The following is a 21,277-nucleotide window of genomic DNA, read 5'->3' as shown; positions in this document are numbered from 1 at the left end:
TTCAGTGGCTAAAATCATCACGGACAACACCATATTGCTCCTAATTCTCGGCACCGCAATGAAACAAAGCGCCAAAGGCAAAAACACTAAGCCTTAACATGCAAAGTAAACAACGTTATTAGCGTCCTGTAGCCGTTAACGGCATATTGTCCCTGCGCTTGCTTCTTGCCATGCGTATTTTTAACAACCACCCCCCCAACCCTCCTAAAAAAAAAATTGCACTCTAAACTGACCGCCTTCAGTGGCCACTATCATTGCGGTCAACACCATATTGCTGCCGATTCTTCAGACCGCACTAAACCAAAACGGCTTTATTTGTGTTTTCTTTTCCCGCCTGTCAAAATACGAGATAAGTGGCGTCTTTCTGGCCCCATAGCTTGCAAGGCGTGCACTAAGCAACATTTGCAAGTGCCCTTTCAATGCTACTTTATTTGTATAAATTACTAACAAGCACACTAGAAATGGAAGTGTGCGGTCAGCGTGCCCTTCAAATTCCGCTTTATTAGTGTTTTCTTTTTCCAACTGTCAGGAGCGCCAAAAGCAAAACAAAACGTTTTAACATGCAAACTACAATGCTTTATCAGCGTACAGAACAAACATCGCCTCGGACTTGTGAGCTTTAAATCCGCCTTTATTTCTGTTTTCTTTTACCAAGTGTGAGGAAAGGGAATAAGTGGCGTCTTTCTGGCGCCATGGCTTCAGTAAGCAACGCGTGCAAAGAGCAATGCCATCTAAGAAATGGAAGTGTGCTTTAACAAAGTGCACTTAATAAAGTACATTCTTTGTATTTGTGGCACGGCAGTAACAAATAGTGTAAGTAAGCATCTGTGGGGAATTGCTGTTCAAAGAAAGTTAGTGCCTTATTTGCAGTGAATTAGCTGATAAAACCAGTTATTTTCTGCTTCTCAGCATCTTCTGAGTGTTGCTTTGTATGTCCATAAAGGAGAAATCTGCAGGTTTACAACTGGTGCCTGGCACGTGTTGTTGCCTTAATTGTGGCGGATTAGCTGGTAAAAGCAAGTTATTTACTGCTTTTCAGTGTACTGTGAGCCGTTACTTTACCTCCTGGGGGGATAGGCATGTGTATAGCTGGTGCCGCGTTTATGAGCTTCCTGCTTTGTTGTTTCACCTTTAAGCCTCTGCTTTGTAGTGCGGAAACGCTCAGTTGTGGGAAAAAGTGTCCGGCTAACTGGCGCCTTATGTGGTTTAGTAACTAGCATATACAAAATTCGAGCGTGCTTTAACATTATCCTATTATTATCTGGCATAAGTATTCACTTTACATACCCATATAGGTGAGCAAGTGTGCTAAATTATCACTAAAAAAAACTATTATTGTCGACCAAACTTAAACGCCTACAAGCAACCCTTCTAATAGTGCAATGGTATCATCAATGTTCTGCGTAAGCGAAGGGACTGTAAGTATTAACCTAAAACTACTGCCTTTCTTAAATAACAAAGCGCCAAACTTGCTATACACAACAAAAAACCCAGGCCCAGCGCTAAAACTTACAAGGTAAAAAACATTCGATAAAAGTGCCCACCATCAAACAGTATATTTCCAATAACTCTCAGTTGTGGGAAAAAGTGTCCGGGTAACTGGTGCCATATGTGGTTCTTACAAGCATATAACAAGTTCCCGCCGGGCCGCCGCGCTGCCTGCGACGACCCGGAAGCGGTTGGGCAGCCGGCCAATCGCAGCGCGGCCCCAACCGGAAGTCCCGCCCCCATCGCGGCGCGAGAGAAAAGCCACTGTCCGAGGAGCCCCGAGGGCTCCTGATCGAGTCCCGGTCCCGAGATGGGGGACCGGGTGAAGAGCGGCCGGGCGCATGGGGAAGGCGGGGCTCTCATGTGGTGAGAGCGCCCCGCAAAGCGCTACCGCTGCCCGAGAACCAGAACCGCCGCCGAGCACCGCCAGAACAGGTGAGTGTGTCGAGGGAGAGGAAGGGTGAGTGGGGGTGGGGTGTGCGCGTGTGTCTGTTGTAGTTTGTCTGTGCGTGCGTGTGTCTGTGCGTGCGTGTGTCTGTCTGCGCGTGTGTCTGTTTTAAGGGGGGGTGCGTGTGTGTGTGTATGCAGTGTGTGTATGTGCGCATGCGTGCGTGAGCCTTTCTTTAAGGGGGGTGCGTGTGTGTATGCAGTGTGTGTATGTGCGCATGCGTGCGGGAGACTTTCTGTGCATGGGAATATCGGGCACGGCGACGCGACGTGCGTGCTCACGAGCTACAATCTCCAGGAGGACAAGCTCGTCACAGTCTGCAGTCCACATTCCCCGGAAAGTGACAACATTAGTTGTCTCCCTAGACAGCAAAGCTTCGCTTTGCTTTCGTCTAGGCGAGACCTAAAAAAGGTGCTACAATAGCCTTCCTGGCTAATACACCCATACAAGACATATGCCTGGCGGCAACATGGGCTTCGGTGCACACATTCACGAAGCACTACTGCATGGATGTTCAGATGAACAGAGAGGCACAAGTCGGACAAAAGGCGCTCCAGCACATATTCAAAAACCAAAGCTCATCTTCCACCCAGCCGCCACAGAAATGAGAAACCGCTACAAAATCTATGCACAGCATAGTGAATCCAGAAAGATTCACGCTGCAAAACGAGTAGTTTCTTACCTGTCAGTGTAGTTTTGCAGCTTGATGATCTTTCTGGATTCACTAGCGAACCCACCCACTTCCGCCAGAAAGATGAGGCTGGAGAGGAAAGAGGTGGTCAAAAAAAAAAAAAGACCAGAAATGACTTTATACACAAAGCGGTTAAAAGAAGTTTCACCTACATAGAACATTGCCATCACTTCGGAGACGAAAGAAACACGGAAAAAATAATCCGAAGATGGCGCCCAAGGGTGGGAGCTTCCGCAGGAAGCATGCCGACGTCACCGGAAATACACCCAAGGAGGGGTGACTCCGACGCCCACCTGGGCGACGAAAAAAACCAAAGAAAAGACTACGAATCCGGACCCAACCACAAGACCGCGAAATATGCACAGCATAGTGAATCCAGAAAGATCATCAAGCTGCAAAACTACACCGACAGGTAAGAAACTATACGTTCCTTACCTTTGATGTCCCCTAAGCGTCGGAGTGGATCTGGAAGATTTTTCGTGAGCAGTACCCTGCGCACTGGTAGGTGGCGTCGGCTGGCTCCACTTGGTGTTCTCCGCGCCAGAAGTGACATCTGTGTTGCCTATATAGGTGCCACGTCCTTGCGCTGACATCAGTGCTTTTCTTTCTGAACCAGCCAGCGCAGATCCGAGAAGAGCTACCCCTCTCTCTGCTTTTTAAAGGATCTTTGCAACGTTATTTTTTTAGGTTTTATTCTCGTGTGTTGAGGAAGGTCATTGACGAAGACAGGTTTTCAACTCCGTGGCGCCTATCATCGCACCAGGTCTGTGACGGACCAGCACCTCATGTGCTTGTGATGCTTAGAGAGCGACCGCAACTCAGTCTTGCACAGACTGATGGGCCATGGCACCGAAGGCTTTGAGGGAGCGGTCCCTGTTTGCGTCCCAGTACGCGACTCTGCAGGAGTCAAGGTCCAGCTCAAAAGGAAGGCACCTAGGTAAGGGGCCCAAAACACACAAAGTTGAAGTGGGCTTTTACTTCTCCGCGGCTGACGTAACAAAGGCACATCGGTGTTCGAGGCTTGGTTTCTTGGAAGCTGAGTTTGGGCCGATCCGCACTCTTTCTGCAGCTGGAGCGACCTTTGCTGAAATGAAAGAGCTTTGAGGCAATGCGTCAAATTTCTGAGTGACTCGACCCATCTGGGGTGCCTTCTGGCCCCATGAATTCGGAGGGGTGGGGCCCATCTGCTTCCATACTGGCAGCTCTGGCCCAGCTCCGATGACCCCCATGGATCTAGACCAGTGCTGGTTGTGCCGCTGCAACCTTCCCTGGCACCAGACCCGATGCTCTCGACATCCTTTCTGCATACTGGTTCGCACCCAGCACAGGGGTTCCTGTGAATAGGACGTTTGCCCACTGCTACTGCCTTGCTCCAAGGGACCCAGATTTCCTCGCCTTACACCCTACCTCATAGAGCATGGTGGTCCAAGCCAGCACTTCCCATGATGTTACCTACTGCTCCCCTGGCCAGGGAATCCAAGAGGCTTGATAGTTTGGGTAAGAAAATGTTTGCTTTCGCCAACCTTGCATTGTGAACACCGCATGCTTATTGGGCTGCTCTTCCCACACCCTTTGGAAACGGTTGTGCAAGTGCTGCCACAGTTCCCGGAGGAGGCCTGGGCCATTCTTTCTCAAACTGTTCCAGACGTTTACTATACGCGGTGGCTTGTAAACTACTGACTCGCTAAGCAGAGCGGTTTCATCAACTTTGGAACACAGACTCCATGCCTGGCTGAGAACATCTGGCTTTTTGGTTGATGTCCTACCTACCCTCATGGACAGGCTCCTCCATGGCACCTGTCTTTTTGGAGACATGGCTGACTGTGCTGGATTTAAGGACTCGCAGGCTAAAGACAAACCCATGGGCCTCTCAGTTGCCCTCCAGCCTCCGTCTGCCTTTCGTGCGGTAGCTGCAAACCCCTGGTATTTTAGATGGTGGGGAATGCCTTTTCCTCGGGGCTCGATATTTTCTAAATTCTGCCCTTGATATACTCAGAGAAGGTGTACTCCAAGGCAGATAAGTCTGACTCGTCTAATCAGGGGCAGAATGGCTTGAAGTGTCCTAAGCCATCTCCGCTTTAGTCATTTCCTGATAGAGGATTGCCTCTATGTTCTAATGCATTCTGTGGTCAGTGGATAGTCTGAGCGCAAGGTGGAAGACCTCAGCCTTCCCCATTTACCACCACCTCACATTTCTTCTAGAACCCTCAATAAAGCCCCTTGCTCTCCATTTCAAACCCCTGAAGACCAGGCAACAAAGGTCAGGATGCTGCATTTGTCTCTGTTTTTTGGAGCTGGTAAAATATATATATTTTTAAAGCGATGTACTGTGTATTTTCAAGATGGTTACCTTCCTGTCAGTGTCCCGCAGAAGCACGGGAACCAAGTCTGATTCTGAAGAAACAAGCTTTTCCTTTTTGGTCTCATTGTAGCCTCTCAGATCCTGACCAGGATCCTACCTCTAGTGGTAGTCTTTCTGCTGCGGAGCTGTGTCTGGTGGCTCATTGGACTAATGCATCCACTGCAGGGTCTGTGTTTGAACGCATGGCCACAGGTGAGTATCCTAGCAGGTACACTTATCCTTTCATCCTTCTGAGTTTAATAAACTGACTCCCATTGAGTTGGGTAATATGTTCTTTCAGTCCCAAGATACCCTTCTGAATGAACATACGTTCTACAAGTAGACATGTGAACTAAGTTGATCACTGTCCTGCCTGAACAGCTGTGTAACTCATACGAACATAATCTAGTGAAGCATTAGAGACCAGCCTGCCTGATCACTAAAGGCCTACTAGTTTTGGGTTCTCTGAAAGCTACCAAAAATCCTCCTGACCTCCATAAGGAAGTTTCAGTTTATCTGTAACATATTGGACTGTAGTCTAGCAAAATCCGTTACTGCCCATTGATATCCTGAACTTGGCTTTGGACCTCTCCTTCAATAAAGTTATTAGCTGCCTGCACCAGACTCTAGGAACTACAGCCCTTCTTCATAGAGATGGTGGCACATGGCAAGCTCTTCATGACTTCAGAGAAGCAAAACTTGGTGAAACACTGGGATCAGCTGCTTAACAGCCTGTGTATAATAGTCCCATGGTATTCGGATGCTACCACCTTTGTCTGTAGTTCATATTCTTAACCGAGTATTGAAGGAGAGCTCACTATGTTGAACTTTTATTTAGTGCCCTTGAAACAGATGAGATGTGTCCCCCATATGATTTCATTCAAGCTGAAGACTCTTCTTAGCAATGAATGTTTCCAGTAGTGAGATTCAGAATGTTGAGAGTAAAAATGGAAAACACCTTGGCACTCCTAAATATTCGAAAGACTCGATACTTGAAAGAGCAGGTGTTTGTTCAACATGCAAGTGTAAGATTTGCAAGTAAGTCATTGAACCAGTCTGAGGTCTACGCATGCTCAACCAAAGAAACCTTCATCAGTCATTTGAAGTCCTGATACTGCCAGTTTGCAACAGTTATGGGCAGCTTTTTTCAGACAGGCGGGTTGTATGTACTTGTATAGTATCTTTAATGAAGGTTTGAAAAGGGACTCTATTGAGGGTCCAGGGGGAGATTGGTTCCACACCACCTCCAAGGAGAGAATCTCAAGATCTTCGGCTTCTAATAGATGGTGATACCACACTGAGATTTCCCTCCTTATTGGGAGGACGGACTGACACAATCTTTCGATCTCCCCTTTTCCCTCTTACTTCCCTTTTTTCTGCGTCATACCAAGACATTAACTGTAGATATTTGAATCTAGATAACCCTGTACCAATCTTAACACTCAGATATTCCCAGGGGTGGATCCCCTCGGAATCCACCAACTCGATCCAAGTGGGGATACCTGCCCTCTTTATAGGCAACGCCAAACTGTCTCTCAGGCAGTCTGGGGTTCCGGGTGCGTCCTATACGGGGGGCCAGGTCCGAATAGTAGCCTATCCCCAAACTGAGTCTCACCCTATACCACAACTCCAGGGCTGGTCTTGGAACCTTCAGGCATACCCGCTTAAAGAATTTTGGAGACCCAATTTTGTATAAAAAGGCCTCCCCACCTCCTCCTCCTTCAGCTCTCACCATTTCTCCCAAAAGCCTACCTCATGCTAACCCCTCTGGTTTCACAAGTAGCATTCGAATGCTTTTAAACTGGAATGCTACTGCATACAGACCAATATCAGGGAAGACCATCCCACCTTTAAGTAGTCTGCGTCTAAGTTTCTTCCAGGCCAGTCCAGTCGAACCCCCTCATCCCCCCACTCAAAACTCCTGATCTTACTCTGCACCTTACTGATGCTCTTTTTCTGGAAAGTTGTAGGTATAGTGGAGAATAAGTAGGAAAGCTTAGGGAGAATTACCATATTTACCAGATTGATGTTACTGTTAATGGTTAGAGGGAGATTCCTCCATCTACTAAAAAGACGATCTATTTCTTTTGTCACTCTAAGATTAATCTGGGGATTTTTTTCCAGATCTTTTACAATATAAATCCCCAGATATCTAAACTCAGTACCAACTGTTTCTGTCCACTGATCCAAGTTCCAACACATTACCTCGGTCTTTGATTTATTGACAGAGTAACCAGTCAAAGACCCAAATCCAACCAACAGCTCCTCAACCTGGGGAATCACCACCTCAGGGTCACTTGTGTATAATATCAAATCGTCTGCATAAAGAGCTATTTTAGACCTATAATGTTCGGACAGAAAGGATTATTTTTTCGTTATTAATAGACTTTACCATACTCCTGTAAAGATAGCTAAGATTGCTCCAGTACCACCTCCCAAATGTCCAAGATGCCTCCCCCCCCCCCCCCCCCCCCCCCCCTTCCCCTAGCCAACGAACTATGTCTTTTTTGAGTGTTCGGATATGGTAACTTTTTGGAAAGAGGTTGGCGACTCACTACGGGACATTTTTAAAACCAATATTGATGTCAATCTCCCATAGTCTTTTTCGCGGATGATGGTTCATTCTGTCAGACGGCCCCACAGTCACACAGAGGTCTCGTTTTGTATCTGGTATTACTAACACTTGCAGAGATCTGTAAGAAATGGAAAGATCCCCTCTCACCAAAAAGGGAGGACTGGCTTAGAGCCTTGTTTACTATGGCCCGACTGGAACATGACTGTGTAGAGGATAAGCTATTAAACATCTGGCATCCTTTAAAGAGTTGATTTCGTAACCTACAATTAATATAGCCGGTCCTATGATTACACTATGATCCCTCCTTAAAGGGATTGGTCGGGAGACCTAAGCGAGTGCGGTAAGCCGGGAGGCCCACAGATCGTAATAGTGGCTTCATAAGATCCGCAGAGGCTTAAAAGGTGAGATGAGGACCAAAAAAATATATAATTATGGGCAGCAGGCCTGTATCCCTGTGCTTTCACCTAGTTGCTCGCTCCCTTCTTATCTTTATTAAGTCTCTCTTGTTTTATTTAGTGCCACATGGTATTTACTTTCATTTTCTTCACTTTTGTTGCCTCAACACACAACAGTGCTATATTCTGTTCCCTCTGCCCCGCACTCTGACTTGCCACTTATTCTCATGTTCTTCAATCACATGTTTTGCTTCGCCCTGCCTTTCATTTTGTCCCGCACTTTGTCCTAAGAGTTATCCTTATGTTCTTGACTCACCACTGACGTATTATGTTCCCTCTGTCCTGCCACTTATCCTTATGTTCTTCTCTCGCTCTGCCTGTCCCTCTGCCCCACACTCTGTCCTGCCAACTATCCTTATGTTATTGCCTTGCCGTGCCTTTTACTTTGCCTGCGCTTTGTCCCTGGGATGCACCCTGCTGTTGGTTTAGACAGGAATAGTGATCTATAACTTTTCTTACACTCCTATGATTTTTAAGGTCCTGCAGATGATAGATGACTTACCAGAATGCTGATCCATTCTGCTAGCTCATCCAGGTGTGGTGTTTGGGCATTATCCATCTATGTGTGAGCACTACTCTCTGCTTCCTGTCTGTAGAGGGACTGAAAGTGCCACACTGCTCCTTATCATTCATCACACAACTCGTGTACCTGGTTTCTGAGAAGTAAACCTTAACCCATAAAACCTTGTCAGTTGCCAAGAAGTTCTCCACCAAAGTTTAAATTTGGGCACGTGGCTGATGGTATGTTACTCAATCTTGCCAAAGAGGTCTGTGCAGCAGAATATCATATTTTTTTAGTAAGTCTGGGTTACAGTTTTGCAGGCCCTACCTAGCTGTATTTAAGACCTCTTGAAATAGATGTCAAGAGTTCTCTGAGGATAATGAGGCTGCCAAACATCTTCATGGACTGGACACACCTGTTCCCTCCAGTTAGTTGATTCATGGTCTTTTGGACCACCGTCTAGTCCAGGTCCTCGCTAGATAGATGCACACATTCTTTGATCTTATGGCCTCATGAAAGATGAAACCTCTTTTTGGAAGCCTTTCTTTTGGGTGGCAATAACTTGATTTAGGTGCTTCAGTATATAGGTTCCTTGGAACCATGCACTGTTTTATTAGTGCAAATACCTAGTTTGCTTATGTGAATGCAAATTGAGCAGGAAATAGTGGCAGGAAATAGTTTTTACTAGAAGATGGCTTTCTTGGCGATCTTCAACTCTGATCGGTGACTTTTGTCTGATGAGCATTCCATTGTTGCAGCAGCAGGGACGGGAGGAGCCGGTTGCTTAGGTTACAAGAAGCTATTATGAAGGGTCTTATCATAGTGCCCTAGTCAATTGACTATTATTTGACAACGCGACCAGGAATCATTGATAACATCTATACATTTTTTTTTATCGTTCTGGAGAAAGTCTCCTGCTTGAAAACTGAATAGGAAAGGAAGGAATTCCTTCCTTTCCTATTCAGTTTGGACATTTGCGGTTTTCCCTTTACACCTCATTCCATCGTTAAGAGTTGGGCATTAGGGACTGAAGCATAACCGAAAGGAAAAAGTGATTCAATAAGCCTTTTCCAGTCGCACAGAAGAAGTAGGAATATAGCGGGTCACTATTTTTGTAGAGGTAAACTGGCAACGATACTATGTTTAGAAAACTGCCCTTACCCACAAAAGTGTGTGGCATGCTTCATCATAGGACTGCTAAACACAGCTAAACACAGTTCCGCGCAAGCCAACGCATGAGGTGGAGCAATAGGGTGTGGGAGACAATACAAACACATAAAGAAGCAGGGATCAAAGCAAAAGTAGAGAGCAGACAAAAACAGTTAAAGCTAACTGAGGGATTTTTCCAGATACCCATTTTATCAGTGGATTCCTTGGTTAGAGTGAAAACAAGGGTACTTCTGACCCAGTGGTTGGTGGTAAACTGGTAAAATATGGACTTTATAACCCCTCCACTCTGCAAGATTCGTCGACATGTTTCAGCCAGATTTGGTCTTCCCCAGCTTTGTTTAAGACTAATAGATCCCCGTATTCCAACCCCTCTTCCTCCTACCTTAATCAGTAGAACGAAGTTTGTGCCGGTTTCTTTTTACACAGGTCGTGCAATCACACTTTGATTAAAATAGAGTTTTACCGTCATCTAGCTCGAATGGGTGGGGAAGCGAGGACGGCTCCCTGTAGTTACACTTTCATCAAGGTGGGTCCGTAGCTCTCAATCTGTCACTCCTGACGCCACAAAAATAGCGCCTTAATATACTCCTACTTCTTGTGTGTGATTAGTATAGTGTGAGGTCGTAGTAGGAGTTTCCCTCCTTCCCCCTTCTCTATGTGTGGTACATTCGAATAAGCTTTCACAGAATTCTAGATGCCATCCCCTGATTTAGGCGTGGAGGTTGGTGACTAGAGTTTTTGGTGCTCATGTAGTTACACTTTCATCAAGGTGGGTCCGTAGCTCTCAATCTGTCACTCCTGACGCCACAAAAATAGCGCCTTAATATACTCCTACTTCTTGTGTGTGATTAGTATAGTGTGAGGTCGTAGTAGGAGTTTCCCTCCTTCCCCCTTCTCTATGTGTGGTACATTCGAATAAGCTTTCACAGAATTCTAGATGCCATCCCCTGATTTAGGCGTGGAGGTTGGTGACTAGAGTTTTTGGTGCTCATGAATGTAATGCTTGGAGTGCTCCAAAACATAGTGAGTGTTCTTTAATAATGAGTGTCACAGTGTGGGTAAACCTCTTCTTGTGGTGAAGTTAGAGCAAGACTAAGAGTGACGAAAGCAAGGCACGTAAGCGAGGATCTTCTCTGTGGATTATAGACTGCAATAGTCTTGACTGCTCATAAGTCATAAATCAAACATGGTCAGTCTCAATGATCCTTGACCTTTAATTTATGGAAATGGTGCCTCTGCTCTGCGTTGCAAGGAATTGTCAAGCACGCATTACAGCTGTTCAGCATTTCAAAGCATCCTACATTTTAGTAGTGTTAACTGCTCCTGATGACTTTTCTGGTAGTGTTTAATAAACCTGAACTTGAGATAAATCATAAACCTTGGCCAAGACCTTTGCATCTCATCAGAGTACTACAACGTAGACCGCTGCAGCTTTCTTTAACTAAGCCCACTTTAGTGATAGCCGTAATGTGCGAGATGAGGGTCTTTAAAGATAAAGCCATACACTTTTGGGTAGTAGAAGGCCTTAAAATCTTCTAGTAACGTCTGTTTCAACTAGAGCACTTCTGTTTGCGACATTAACCCTGCTTCCAGTGTGCCTGTGAGCTAACCGCCTTTAATCCTCCATTATAGAATAGATTGCCTGTCTCCTTAAATGCCAGAATGCTCCTCTGACTCACAAGAACTGGCCTTGCATAACAATTTGTATCTTTGCTGCAGTCTTTTTGCAGCGGCCTTCATGTGGGCAGTTCTTAGTGCATTACTGTTTTTTTTTCTTCCCGATTGGGTTCCAGCAGCCATCTCAAATAATGTGTCCGACTGAGACCTGGGATGACTAAAAACAAATGTAAAGCACATCAGATCTCCCGCATAGATGCGTGATATTCGGATATTCATATAAAAGATTCTTAAACGCCAAGTCAAACTGGTTGTTCTCCTGTTACGCAATTACATTACAGGGTCTGTTTTGAATAGTGTTTTCAATGAGAATGCTTAGATTGAAATCTAGAACTTTTGAGCTTTTCACTTATTAAAGACGTAGCCATGCTCAAGAACATTTGTATAGGTTTGCAACCTTGTCCCATATTGTATTTGGCTTTTAAGAGTACTGCAGAATATCATATCCTTAGGTATTTACCGATTGCCCAGTTTATTCTTTATTAAACTATATTGTTTTGGTTTATGAAGTATGTTTGATTCATTACAGTAACTGATTTCTGAAGATGTATTGGCATTGGCATCTTGTACAACCGTGTGCATAGAGGTTTGAACATTGCGTATCCTAATCGACCAAAGAGTCAGTGAGCTTATTTTCCACTAGTTAAAGTAATATGGACGGTGTATCTTTAATTATTTTGGAAAGCTCACTGAAGTTTACTTGATGTAAATCATTTCATAAATGTAAAAATTATATCCTGGCCAAAAAAGAACAAGTGTAAACAATATTAACTACATAACACATCCTAACGGAATGTCTCTTGAATTTATCCTAACAAACACTGGCCTTAATATGAAACTTCTGTAGGACTATCTACTTACTTATGTTCTCTAAACATGCCTTCTTATCCTGTTAAGGAGTTGGAGAGAAATATTCAACGTGGGAGCCAACAAAACGAGAATTAGAATTGTTACGACATAATCCCAAGAGAAGAAAAATAACCACAAACTGCACCATAGGTAAGTTAAGGAAGTTGTATTTGAAGTAGTAAATGTGTCATTTCACAACACACAGCCTACTCTACCTTGGAGTCATAGAAAAGTCCTTGTTTTGTACTAGGATTCTACCACACTGGTTCCCTTGATATGCCTATAGCTATTGACTTACTTTCTCTGTTTGAGCAGCCTCCATAATTTGTAATGAGTGTATAGGAGAGCTTGCAGTTAGTTTACTGCAAACATTAAAATGGGCACCGAACCAAAAATAATTTGGTTATCACAAGCACATAATCAAGGAAGTTTGCACATTTTATTTAATCTCATATCTACAGTAAGATTGGTGCTGACTCAACATTGAACTGACCATGAATCAAGAAGTCCAGAGGAATGGTTAAATTTGCTTATGGAATGTTTTTTTTTTTTTTTATTCAGAACAAGTTTTATTATATTGTTGAATCACATAAAGGACACTGCCCCCCAGGAACCGTAGGGCCAGTGAGCAAATAATGAGCCATCACATATATTCAATTCAATCAGCATTTTGATACAAAAGGACAAACCCAAACTCCCTCCCCTTGCCCACCTCCCCGGATCCCACCCCAGCCCCGCACAGTGTTGACATAGTCCAGAAGTAAAACTTATCAAATCATAATCTGTGTGTACCCCTTTTTACCCAGGTTCAACGAGCAATTGTTCCACACCAGCATCCTGTTGTGCCGGAGGTTCCAGCTACAGCCCTCTATAGTCCGCCCACCGCTTCCATATTTTAAAATGTTTACGGGGACAGCCCCTGGCCTCAAAGATCGGGCGCCCCAGCCCCATATAAAAGTCCAGGCCCCTCTTCCACAACTCTATCAATGGAGCCCTAGGGTCCTTCCAGGCCCGAGCTACATCTCTTTTGGCCACTGTAAGACCTAGGACCAGCAGATGGCGTTTGTATATATTTCCTCCAACCTGATCCATGACATGGAGAAGACCCAGCTGCGGCGAGCGGGTAAGGTCCCAGCCCAACACCTCCGACAAGCAACCCATATTCCCATCCAGAACCTCGACAGCTTCTCACACGACCACACCGTATGAATGAATGTGCCCACTGCACGCCCACATCGCAAGCACTCAGGGGAGGCAATCAAACCAGCCCTCCACAGTCGGTCTCTAGTGTAGTAGGCTCTATGTAGATACTTAAATTGGATGAAACGCAGGCGCACTGCTATCGCCGCCCCTCTCGGTGCCTCCAGGGCCTCCCTCCAGTCTTCTTCCACCAAGGCACCTATGTCTCCCTCCCACACAGACCGCAGTTTATCCAATGAAGAAGAGCAATGCGTCTCCTCCAATTCTCCCATAAACACCTTGACCGCGGAATCCCTGCAGGGACGCCAGCGCCGGCAGCCGCCCATTCTGCCACAATGGGGTTTCTCTCGTTAGTTTATTCCACCACCATGCGGCGTAGGGCTCCACGCCACACCTGGAAAACCACCTGAAGGCTTCTGTCTAAAGGAGTTGCTCCAATATAAACTCATGTGTTGAGTGTCACTCCTCTTGAGTTTTGTACACCTCATTGATGACTTTTGTGTCAAAAATTACTATTGATAAATTGTTGAGTGTACTTTTCTTCTGAAAATATCATGTGTTTATAACATTGGACTTGATTTACTGAGCAACCCCAAGTGTGTTTTATGTCCCTATACTGGCACACCCGTTACTTTTTGAGTGTGTCAGATTGTGTATGAATGGGTGAATGTGATCTGAATGACTGTGATATGGTTGAGTAGTGTAAATGTGTATATATAATTTTCCAAATGTGGTGTTTTCCTTTGATCTAATGTATGCAATTTTTCCATGAATTTATGTAGTAACATTTTTTTTATATTTAAAATGATTAAATGGCTATTGAATAGCAAAACTCTGGTTGAAATTAGTTTTTCTTCTGTTTGAGCTAAATCAATGTTTGAACAATTATATCAGTTTAGGCATCCCTTCTTTGTTATATTGGTATAAGTGCTCGGCCTTACTGATTAGAGCCAGCTCTTTTCTATTAATAGAGAGTATAAGATGGTGTGCAGCGTATCTGGGTCCATCATGTATCTTTTGAGGGCATAGGCCGGGTCGCCTCGGTCCCCATACCACCATTCATTTAGCACCAATAGGTGAGACGCTTGGTAATAGGATAAGATGTCCGACGTTGCCAGGCCTCCACAATATGTGGATAGGAAACAGGTGCGGAGGGCCATTCTCGCCACCACTCCGGCCCAAAGAAACTGACTCAACGCCAAATTCACCTGTCTAAACCACTGTGGTGCTATAGGATACGGATGGTTTTGCAGCTGATATAGGAGACGCGGGAGAGCCACTATCTTGAATATGGCTGATCGGACATATATATTCAGGGGCATTCTGGACCATATTTTCATATCTGATCGCGTGCGGTCCCAAACAGGCACCACTTTGGGGTCGCTTGGGCACGCAGGGACATCCGTCAGGAATACCCCCAGATACTTAACACCACCAGCCGCTTCTTGCAGCGCTGACGCCCAGTTGCCTCGCCCTCCGCGTCCCCCCCAGCACCCACAACGTAGACTTCCGCACGTTCAAGTACAGGCCAGATACCTCTCCGAATATCTGCATTATCTCAAGGACTCTGGGCCCGGATCTATCTAAGTCCGTGAGTAAGAAGAGGACGTCGTCCGCATACAGTGCAATACGATCTGAAGGGCCCATCTCCCACTCCACTCCCCGCATCTGTGCGTCCATTCGCACCCATGCCGCCAGCGGCTCCATGGACAGGGCGAATAAATAGGGTGAGAGGGGGCATCCCTGTCGGGTGCCTCGGCCGATAGGGAAGGGGTCGGACACTGCTCCCGCCACTCTCACCGAAGCCGTCAGATCTGTGTACAGCAACTGCAAATTTGAAAGGAAGCGAGTCCCAAGGTTTAGGCGTGCCAGGAGTGCTCGGAGATAGACCCAACTTAGCGAATCAAAGGCTCTATCAATATCAGCCAGAAGGAGCGCCGCAGGGATCCCGGCTGCTCGGGCCGCCTCTATTACCACCTGCGCGCGTCTGATATTGTGCCTCGTCGCCTTATGGGGCATAAACCCAGCCTGGTCTGAGTGAACCAGATCTGTAATGTATGGGAGGAGGCGATTGGCCAGGGCCTTCGCCAGTATTTTCGCTTCAACATTTAGGAGCGATATTAGCCTATATGATGAATGGTGTTCAGGAGGCCTCCCAGGTTTACAAAACACTACAATCTCAGCGTGTCGCCAGTCTGGAGGAAGGCGACCACGCTCCCTGGCCGCCTCTAGTGCCCTTCTGTAGCGGACCCCCAGCTGAAGATGGAACGTCTTAAGGAATTCACATGGGAAACCATTAGGCCAGGGGCCATACCAGTGTTTAGCTCCCCAAGAGCCGTATCCAGCTCCTCCATCGATAATGGGAGCTCCAGCCGGTCACGTCCTTAATCCGAAAGTGCTCGCGGCGGGAGGTCTGCCAGAAACTTGTCTACCTCCTCCACTGGGAGAACCTCCCGGGGGGCATACAGGGCCTCATAATACTGTGCAAAGCTGGCAGCCAGCTCCTCCGGGGCCGTCACCGGGTCCCCCATCTCATCACAAAGTCCCGGCAAGGTCTGAGCCTGGAAGGTACTTTGACAAAACCTGTATAGCATAGTGCTGGATTTATCTCCCCATTGATAGATTCTACTCTGTGTGGCCAACCACAGTTGGCGAGCCTCGTCTAGAAGTAGGGACGTATAAGACTGCTGCATCAGTAGCAGCTGCCCGACAGCGTCTACATTTCCCCCAGTATTGCACTCCTCCTCTAGGTCCCGGACCCGCTGCGCTGCCGCTGCTATGTCCTCCCCGCGAGTCCTATGGGCCACCGCGCACCAGGCAATATAAACCTCACGGAGCACGGGTTTTAGAGCCTCCAAGAGGGTTACGTCCTCTGTTTCCGGCCTATCATTGATGTCCCAGTACGGAGATATGGCTTCACACATGCGTGATTGGTAGCTATCTTGCTGCAGGTGCCACGGGACAGGCGCCATCAAAAGGGCTGTCGCCTCCTATCTAGGTGCAAATCTATCGCCACTGGGGAGTGATCCGATAGACCACACGGGAGCATGAACGTGGAGGCCACCCTCCCTATCCAAGTTTGTGGAATAAAGAGATAGTCCAGTCTGGAAAAGGACTTGTGTACCGCAGAAACATATGAGTATTCGCGGCTATGCGTATGTTGGTACCGCCATGTATCAATCCATCCCATCCCCTGCACCATGCCACTCAATTTAGTGGGGGTATCTGCTATGAGACCCCCTCCGGGCCTATGGCGATCCATCCGTCCATCCATCACGTCATTCCAGTCACCTCCCACTATCGCCATTACACTCTGGATCTCGGCCCACACTTAAAACAGTTTTTCAATAAGTGCCTCTTGCAATGGGGCTGGGGCATACACACTGCCAAAGATCATTGGCTCATCACCCACCATACCTTTTAATGAAAATAAATCTGCCATATGCATCAACCCATTGTGTCTCATGTACATAGACTAGTCTGCGATGTATTAGGACTGCAACCCCTCTTGACCCTTGCGCGAAACCTGCATGAAATACCTGTTGGTAGCCATACCGCTGCAAGCTAAGGGTTTTGGTGCCTAGGCAATGTCTCTTGTAAGAGAAGCACATCCGCCCGTTCTCTCTTCCATAATCGCAACACCGCACCCCTCTTTATTTTGTCGAGCATTCCCCGGACATTCCAACTCGCTACTCGTAGCAAAGCCCGTGAAGGGCCTGTCTCATGGGCGTCAACCGCCATCGAAAGGACGGAAAGTCTGGGCCCTGGGCATTCGGAGCCACACACACATACATTTGCAACCGGACATGAATGGACACTGTGACGAAACTGACTGCCCCCCCCCCCCCCTGAACTCGTACCCTCCCAACAGCCCCCCTACCCCTCCCCCTCCTCCCAACCTGCCCCCGACTCCTCAACCACCCCCCCTCCCCATACCTCAGCAACATTGAAGTATCTGTCGCGGTATAGAGCATCTCCAGCCCCCAATGTGAGGCTAAAGACCTACTATTCCGATGGATCCCCACCAACTACCCACCCAATCCCAGCTACCCCTTTGTCCAACTAGCTGTGCTAACTATGGGGGTGATGTCCGCCTTCCTGTAGGCATCCCCCGACCCATGACCCACCCATATGCAGCGACCATTAAGCACAAAGAAAAGTCTGGTGGTGACTCCCAAGAGATACTGTCAGTCCCGGCAGGAGTGCGATCCGTCAGCAACCATCTGAGGTCACGAATTTGAAGGTGTCAGGGGGACACTGGGCCTCACGGCACCGGGCCGGTGCATCAGCTGCATTATTGCCTCCTGCCTCCCCATCGCATGTAGGCTGAGACTTCTGAGAGCGCGCTCTCCAGTTGCTCCTGCTTCGCGACCTCCGGGGTGTCCTTGGGGGTCCTGTCGTGGAGGACGAGTCTGAATCACGGCCCGGGGGGGGGGGGGGAGGGGGGCTATGCACCCTGATCCGGACTGTCATCTGTCCAGGCAAAAACTTCTTCCGGAGTATTGAACTGTGTTTTGGACTGAAATCACTCTCAGGCGGGCCGGGTAGAGCAGGGCATATTGGATTTTAAGGCCTCGTAGCCGTGCTTTTGCTGCGGTAAAGGATTGCCGTTGTTGCTGCACCAGCTTAGTGTAGTCCGGGAATATCCGAATTCTGTGTTTCTCATACATTAAGGGCTCCTTTGCCCGCGCTTGTCTCAGGATAGACTCGCGGTCGTGGTAGTTGAGGAGTCTGGGGATCACCGGTCGGGGCGAGCCCCCACCGGTGGCTTCGGGAGAAGTGCTCGAAGCGCTATCTCGATTACGAAGCAGCGCGATAGGGGGTCATGGGGGAACCACCCCTCCATCCACTGCGCCAGGAATGTCTCCATATCGCCCTTCTCGCTGCCCTCCAGAAATCCCACAAATCGCAGGTTGTTCCTCCGGGCCTGCCCTTCTGCGTCCTCGACCCGGAGTGCGAGGCCCTTTTGTATCCCCTCCATAGTCGCCACTTTCTTCTTGAGAGTCTCATATCATCCTCCACCCCCGGGATTCTGGTCTCGGTTTCAGTTATGCGGGCCACAGCATTTCGCAAATCCTGGCGGAGCAATGTGACATCAGCTCCAACTGCCCCAATTTTTGCATCCAGCATGTCTCTTGATTGTGTTATGGCTGCCATAAGGGCCGCATTATACGGACCCGGTCCCGGTGGGCCTCCAGAGGCCCCGGCTCCGCCACTCGCCCAGTGAATTTGTCGATGGGGCCCTGTTTCGCAGCGCCACCACTATTGCCGCCCCGCGTCATGGTGACCTGAAGGCTCAAATGTAGGGACCCAACCGACACTCGGGTCGCCGGGAAGTCGCCCTCTCCACTTCAGCCCAGAACCCCCAGAAGAACTGTCCCACTCCACCAAGGCCCGCGGGGTCTATGGATCGCAAGGCGGCTATGTGCGGTGTTTCACAATCACAGGCCACCGCGTTAATTTCTTCTTTCCTCTGAGCCTGGCACAGTAGTATGTCCCTCAATGACGGATGATCGCCTGGCCGCCGTCTCAGGAGGTTGGTGTCCCCCGGGGGTGGTTCTGCACCACAAAGCCGCAATGCCCTACCTGCCCTTCCAGTTTCTCGGTCAACAGTTTAGCAGCCTGGGTCCACCTTGGTCGTGGAATGCGTTGTCGCCCATTTACTAGTCTGGCCCTGATGCCAGTTCCACCCCGCGGCCCGATTCAGCCGCCGAACGAGGGGCACCCGACGCCGCGCTGCACTGATTTGCGGCCTACTCCGAGCCGCCACTCCCAGTGGCAATACACGCATCCGTTGGGGGAGGGGGGGGGGTGAAATTTGAGGGGTTGCTGTCCCCCGGGAGGAGGGGGGGACCAGACAGGAGCCCCCCCCCCCCCCCCAGATCTCCCGGTCTACGGGGCTCCGGGTCCGACTCGACCGCCGAATGAAACGGCCCATTTGAGGGAGTCACTAAGGATTTTAATGCAGGATTTTGCGCCGGCGGGACGGAGCTCACTCAAGCTGCGTCCGCCATGTTCGACGCCTTGGCCACGCCCCGCTTATGGAATGTTTTGAGAATAAATCCACAATGGCAAATAAGAGCCTGTGGGCGGAAGTTCAATGCAAAGAGGAGATAGAAGAAAATATTTCTTGAGCTTGTGTTACACTATGAGTGACGCCTCAATATTTATATGTACAACTTTCTCTGGAGCAAGTAATAAGGGATTTCCTTGGATAATTTAATTTTCCCTTGCTTAGAGTATTTTTCCCTCTTCTGCATTTTTTAACACCACTTTTAACCTAAATGTATTTTTGTATGGTACTGCGGGATTTGCAAAAGATTGAGAGTTGCCTCTTCTTGCTAAAACGCTCTCAACCACACTTTAAAAGCGACTGTGAGGAGGAATTTAAGTAAAATAGGTTTTGCAGCGTGAATCTTTCTGGATTCACTATCCTTTGCATATTCCACAATCTGGTGGTTGGGTCCGGAATCTTAGTTCGTGTTTTTTTTATTTTTTTTATTTTTTTTTGTAGCCCAGGTGTACCTTCGGTGACGTCTGCATGCTTCCGGCATGCTTCCGGTGGTAGCTACCACCCTTGGGCGCCATCTTCGGATTATTTTTTCCGCCGTTGGGTCTGGATCGTCGCATGAAGCTCCTGAAGTTTTGGAGGAAAAAAGGAGGAAATACAACTGCTATTCGACTGTAAAGACCGGAAAAGATTGGGAGAAGACCATCAGAGAAGAGACGACTAAGAAAGAGAAGAACATCGAGATCTTCGATGTCCTTGGAGGAATGCGCACACAGGGGGCCCCCTGAGCGCAGGGATGTACAAGACTCCATTTAAATTCTGCAAAAACTGCCACCACAAGTTCGCGCAGAAGGACCAACACCCGGTCTGCAACCTCTGCCTGCCTATCGACCACGAGAGCAGAGACTGCAACACCTGCTCCGTCTTCAAGCCGAAGACACTCCGAGTTCGAGAGAAGCAGAGGATAGCTCATCACACGATGCAGGGCAAGGGCCAGGCCCAGACGCTTTACGAGCTGGGCCTCTCCGGCGACGAGGACAACATTGACGAAGGTCCAGATGACTTCACTGTCGCAGAGACCGATAAGAAAACGCCTGACAAGATAGGATAGTCTACGACCCCGAAAACTCCCACAGGGCCTCGAAAGCCAGAGGCAGACTCTTGAAAGGCAGAGTCCAAAGCCTCGAAAGGAGCACCGGCGCCAAAAAGTTCGACGGCCGAAGCTGCATCCTCCGAAAAAGTGCCCAGCGATCCTTCGAGAAGGACTACCGGAGGCCGAAGACCGGTGAAAAGCAAAGGTCGTCGAAGCAAGCCCCCGAAAAAGGCTCTTCGACTTCGAAGGAAAAAGAGCTGAAGAAAGCTTCGCCGCCGCCGAAGAAAGCAGCCGAAACGCTCGACGACGACGACCAGGCCGCGGAGATGCTGAGAAAGGAAAAGAAGGCTCAAGGCCGAAATGGAGAACATCCTCCAGAGAAAGAAAGACTTCGACGAAAGAATGAGAAGTTACAAGATCCCCTCGAGGCCGGCAACGTCCGTCACTGAGGTGACCGAGCAGGAGGAGTTCGACGTCGAAGAGCTGCCGAAAACTCCGGAGCTCTCTGAGCACGAAGAGGAAGAGGACCTCTATTATACAGAAGGTGATTACGGGGATCAGCAGTCAAGCTACGGCTCGGGTTCCTTGACGGCCCAAGACCAGGATTGGCAGGATATCGAGGCCGAAAACCCGGAGGAGGCTGTGGAGACATATCCTTCGAGGCCTTCGCCACCGGATGACATCGGGGCATACAACGAGGTCGTCAGGAAGGCAGCGGCAGCTTATGGGGTTAAGCTAGAGGAGGAGGAGCCAAAAGCAGATTCCCTGCTGGAAACAT

At 48.1% G+C, this 21,277-nt stretch overlaps 1 protein-coding gene across 1 annotated transcript in view; it reads left to right on the top strand.

Moving 5' to 3' along the window:
• LOC147672501 (ubiquitin carboxyl-terminal hydrolase 22-A-like) overlaps positions 1-21,277 on the top strand; it is a 377,196-nt gene that overhangs the window by 177,016 nt on the left and 178,903 nt on the right. Inside the window, exon 5 of the mRNA XM_086947987.1 lies at positions 12,245-12,346. Coding sequence (XP_086804113.1) covers positions 12,245-12,346 — 102 coding nt within the window. The remainder of the gene's footprint in view (positions 1-12,244; positions 12,347-21,277) is intronic.

This window comes from Lissotriton vulgaris, unplaced genomic scaffold (genome assembly GCF_964263255.1).
Source record: "Lissotriton vulgaris unplaced genomic scaffold, aLisVul1.2 SCAFFOLD_902, whole genome shotgun sequence".
In the NCBI taxonomy this organism is placed as follows: Eukaryota; Metazoa; Chordata; class Amphibia; order Caudata; family Salamandridae; genus Lissotriton; species Lissotriton vulgaris.
The sequence above is the reverse complement of the archived record's forward strand: the minus strand, read 5'-3'. Positions and strand labels throughout refer to the sequence as shown.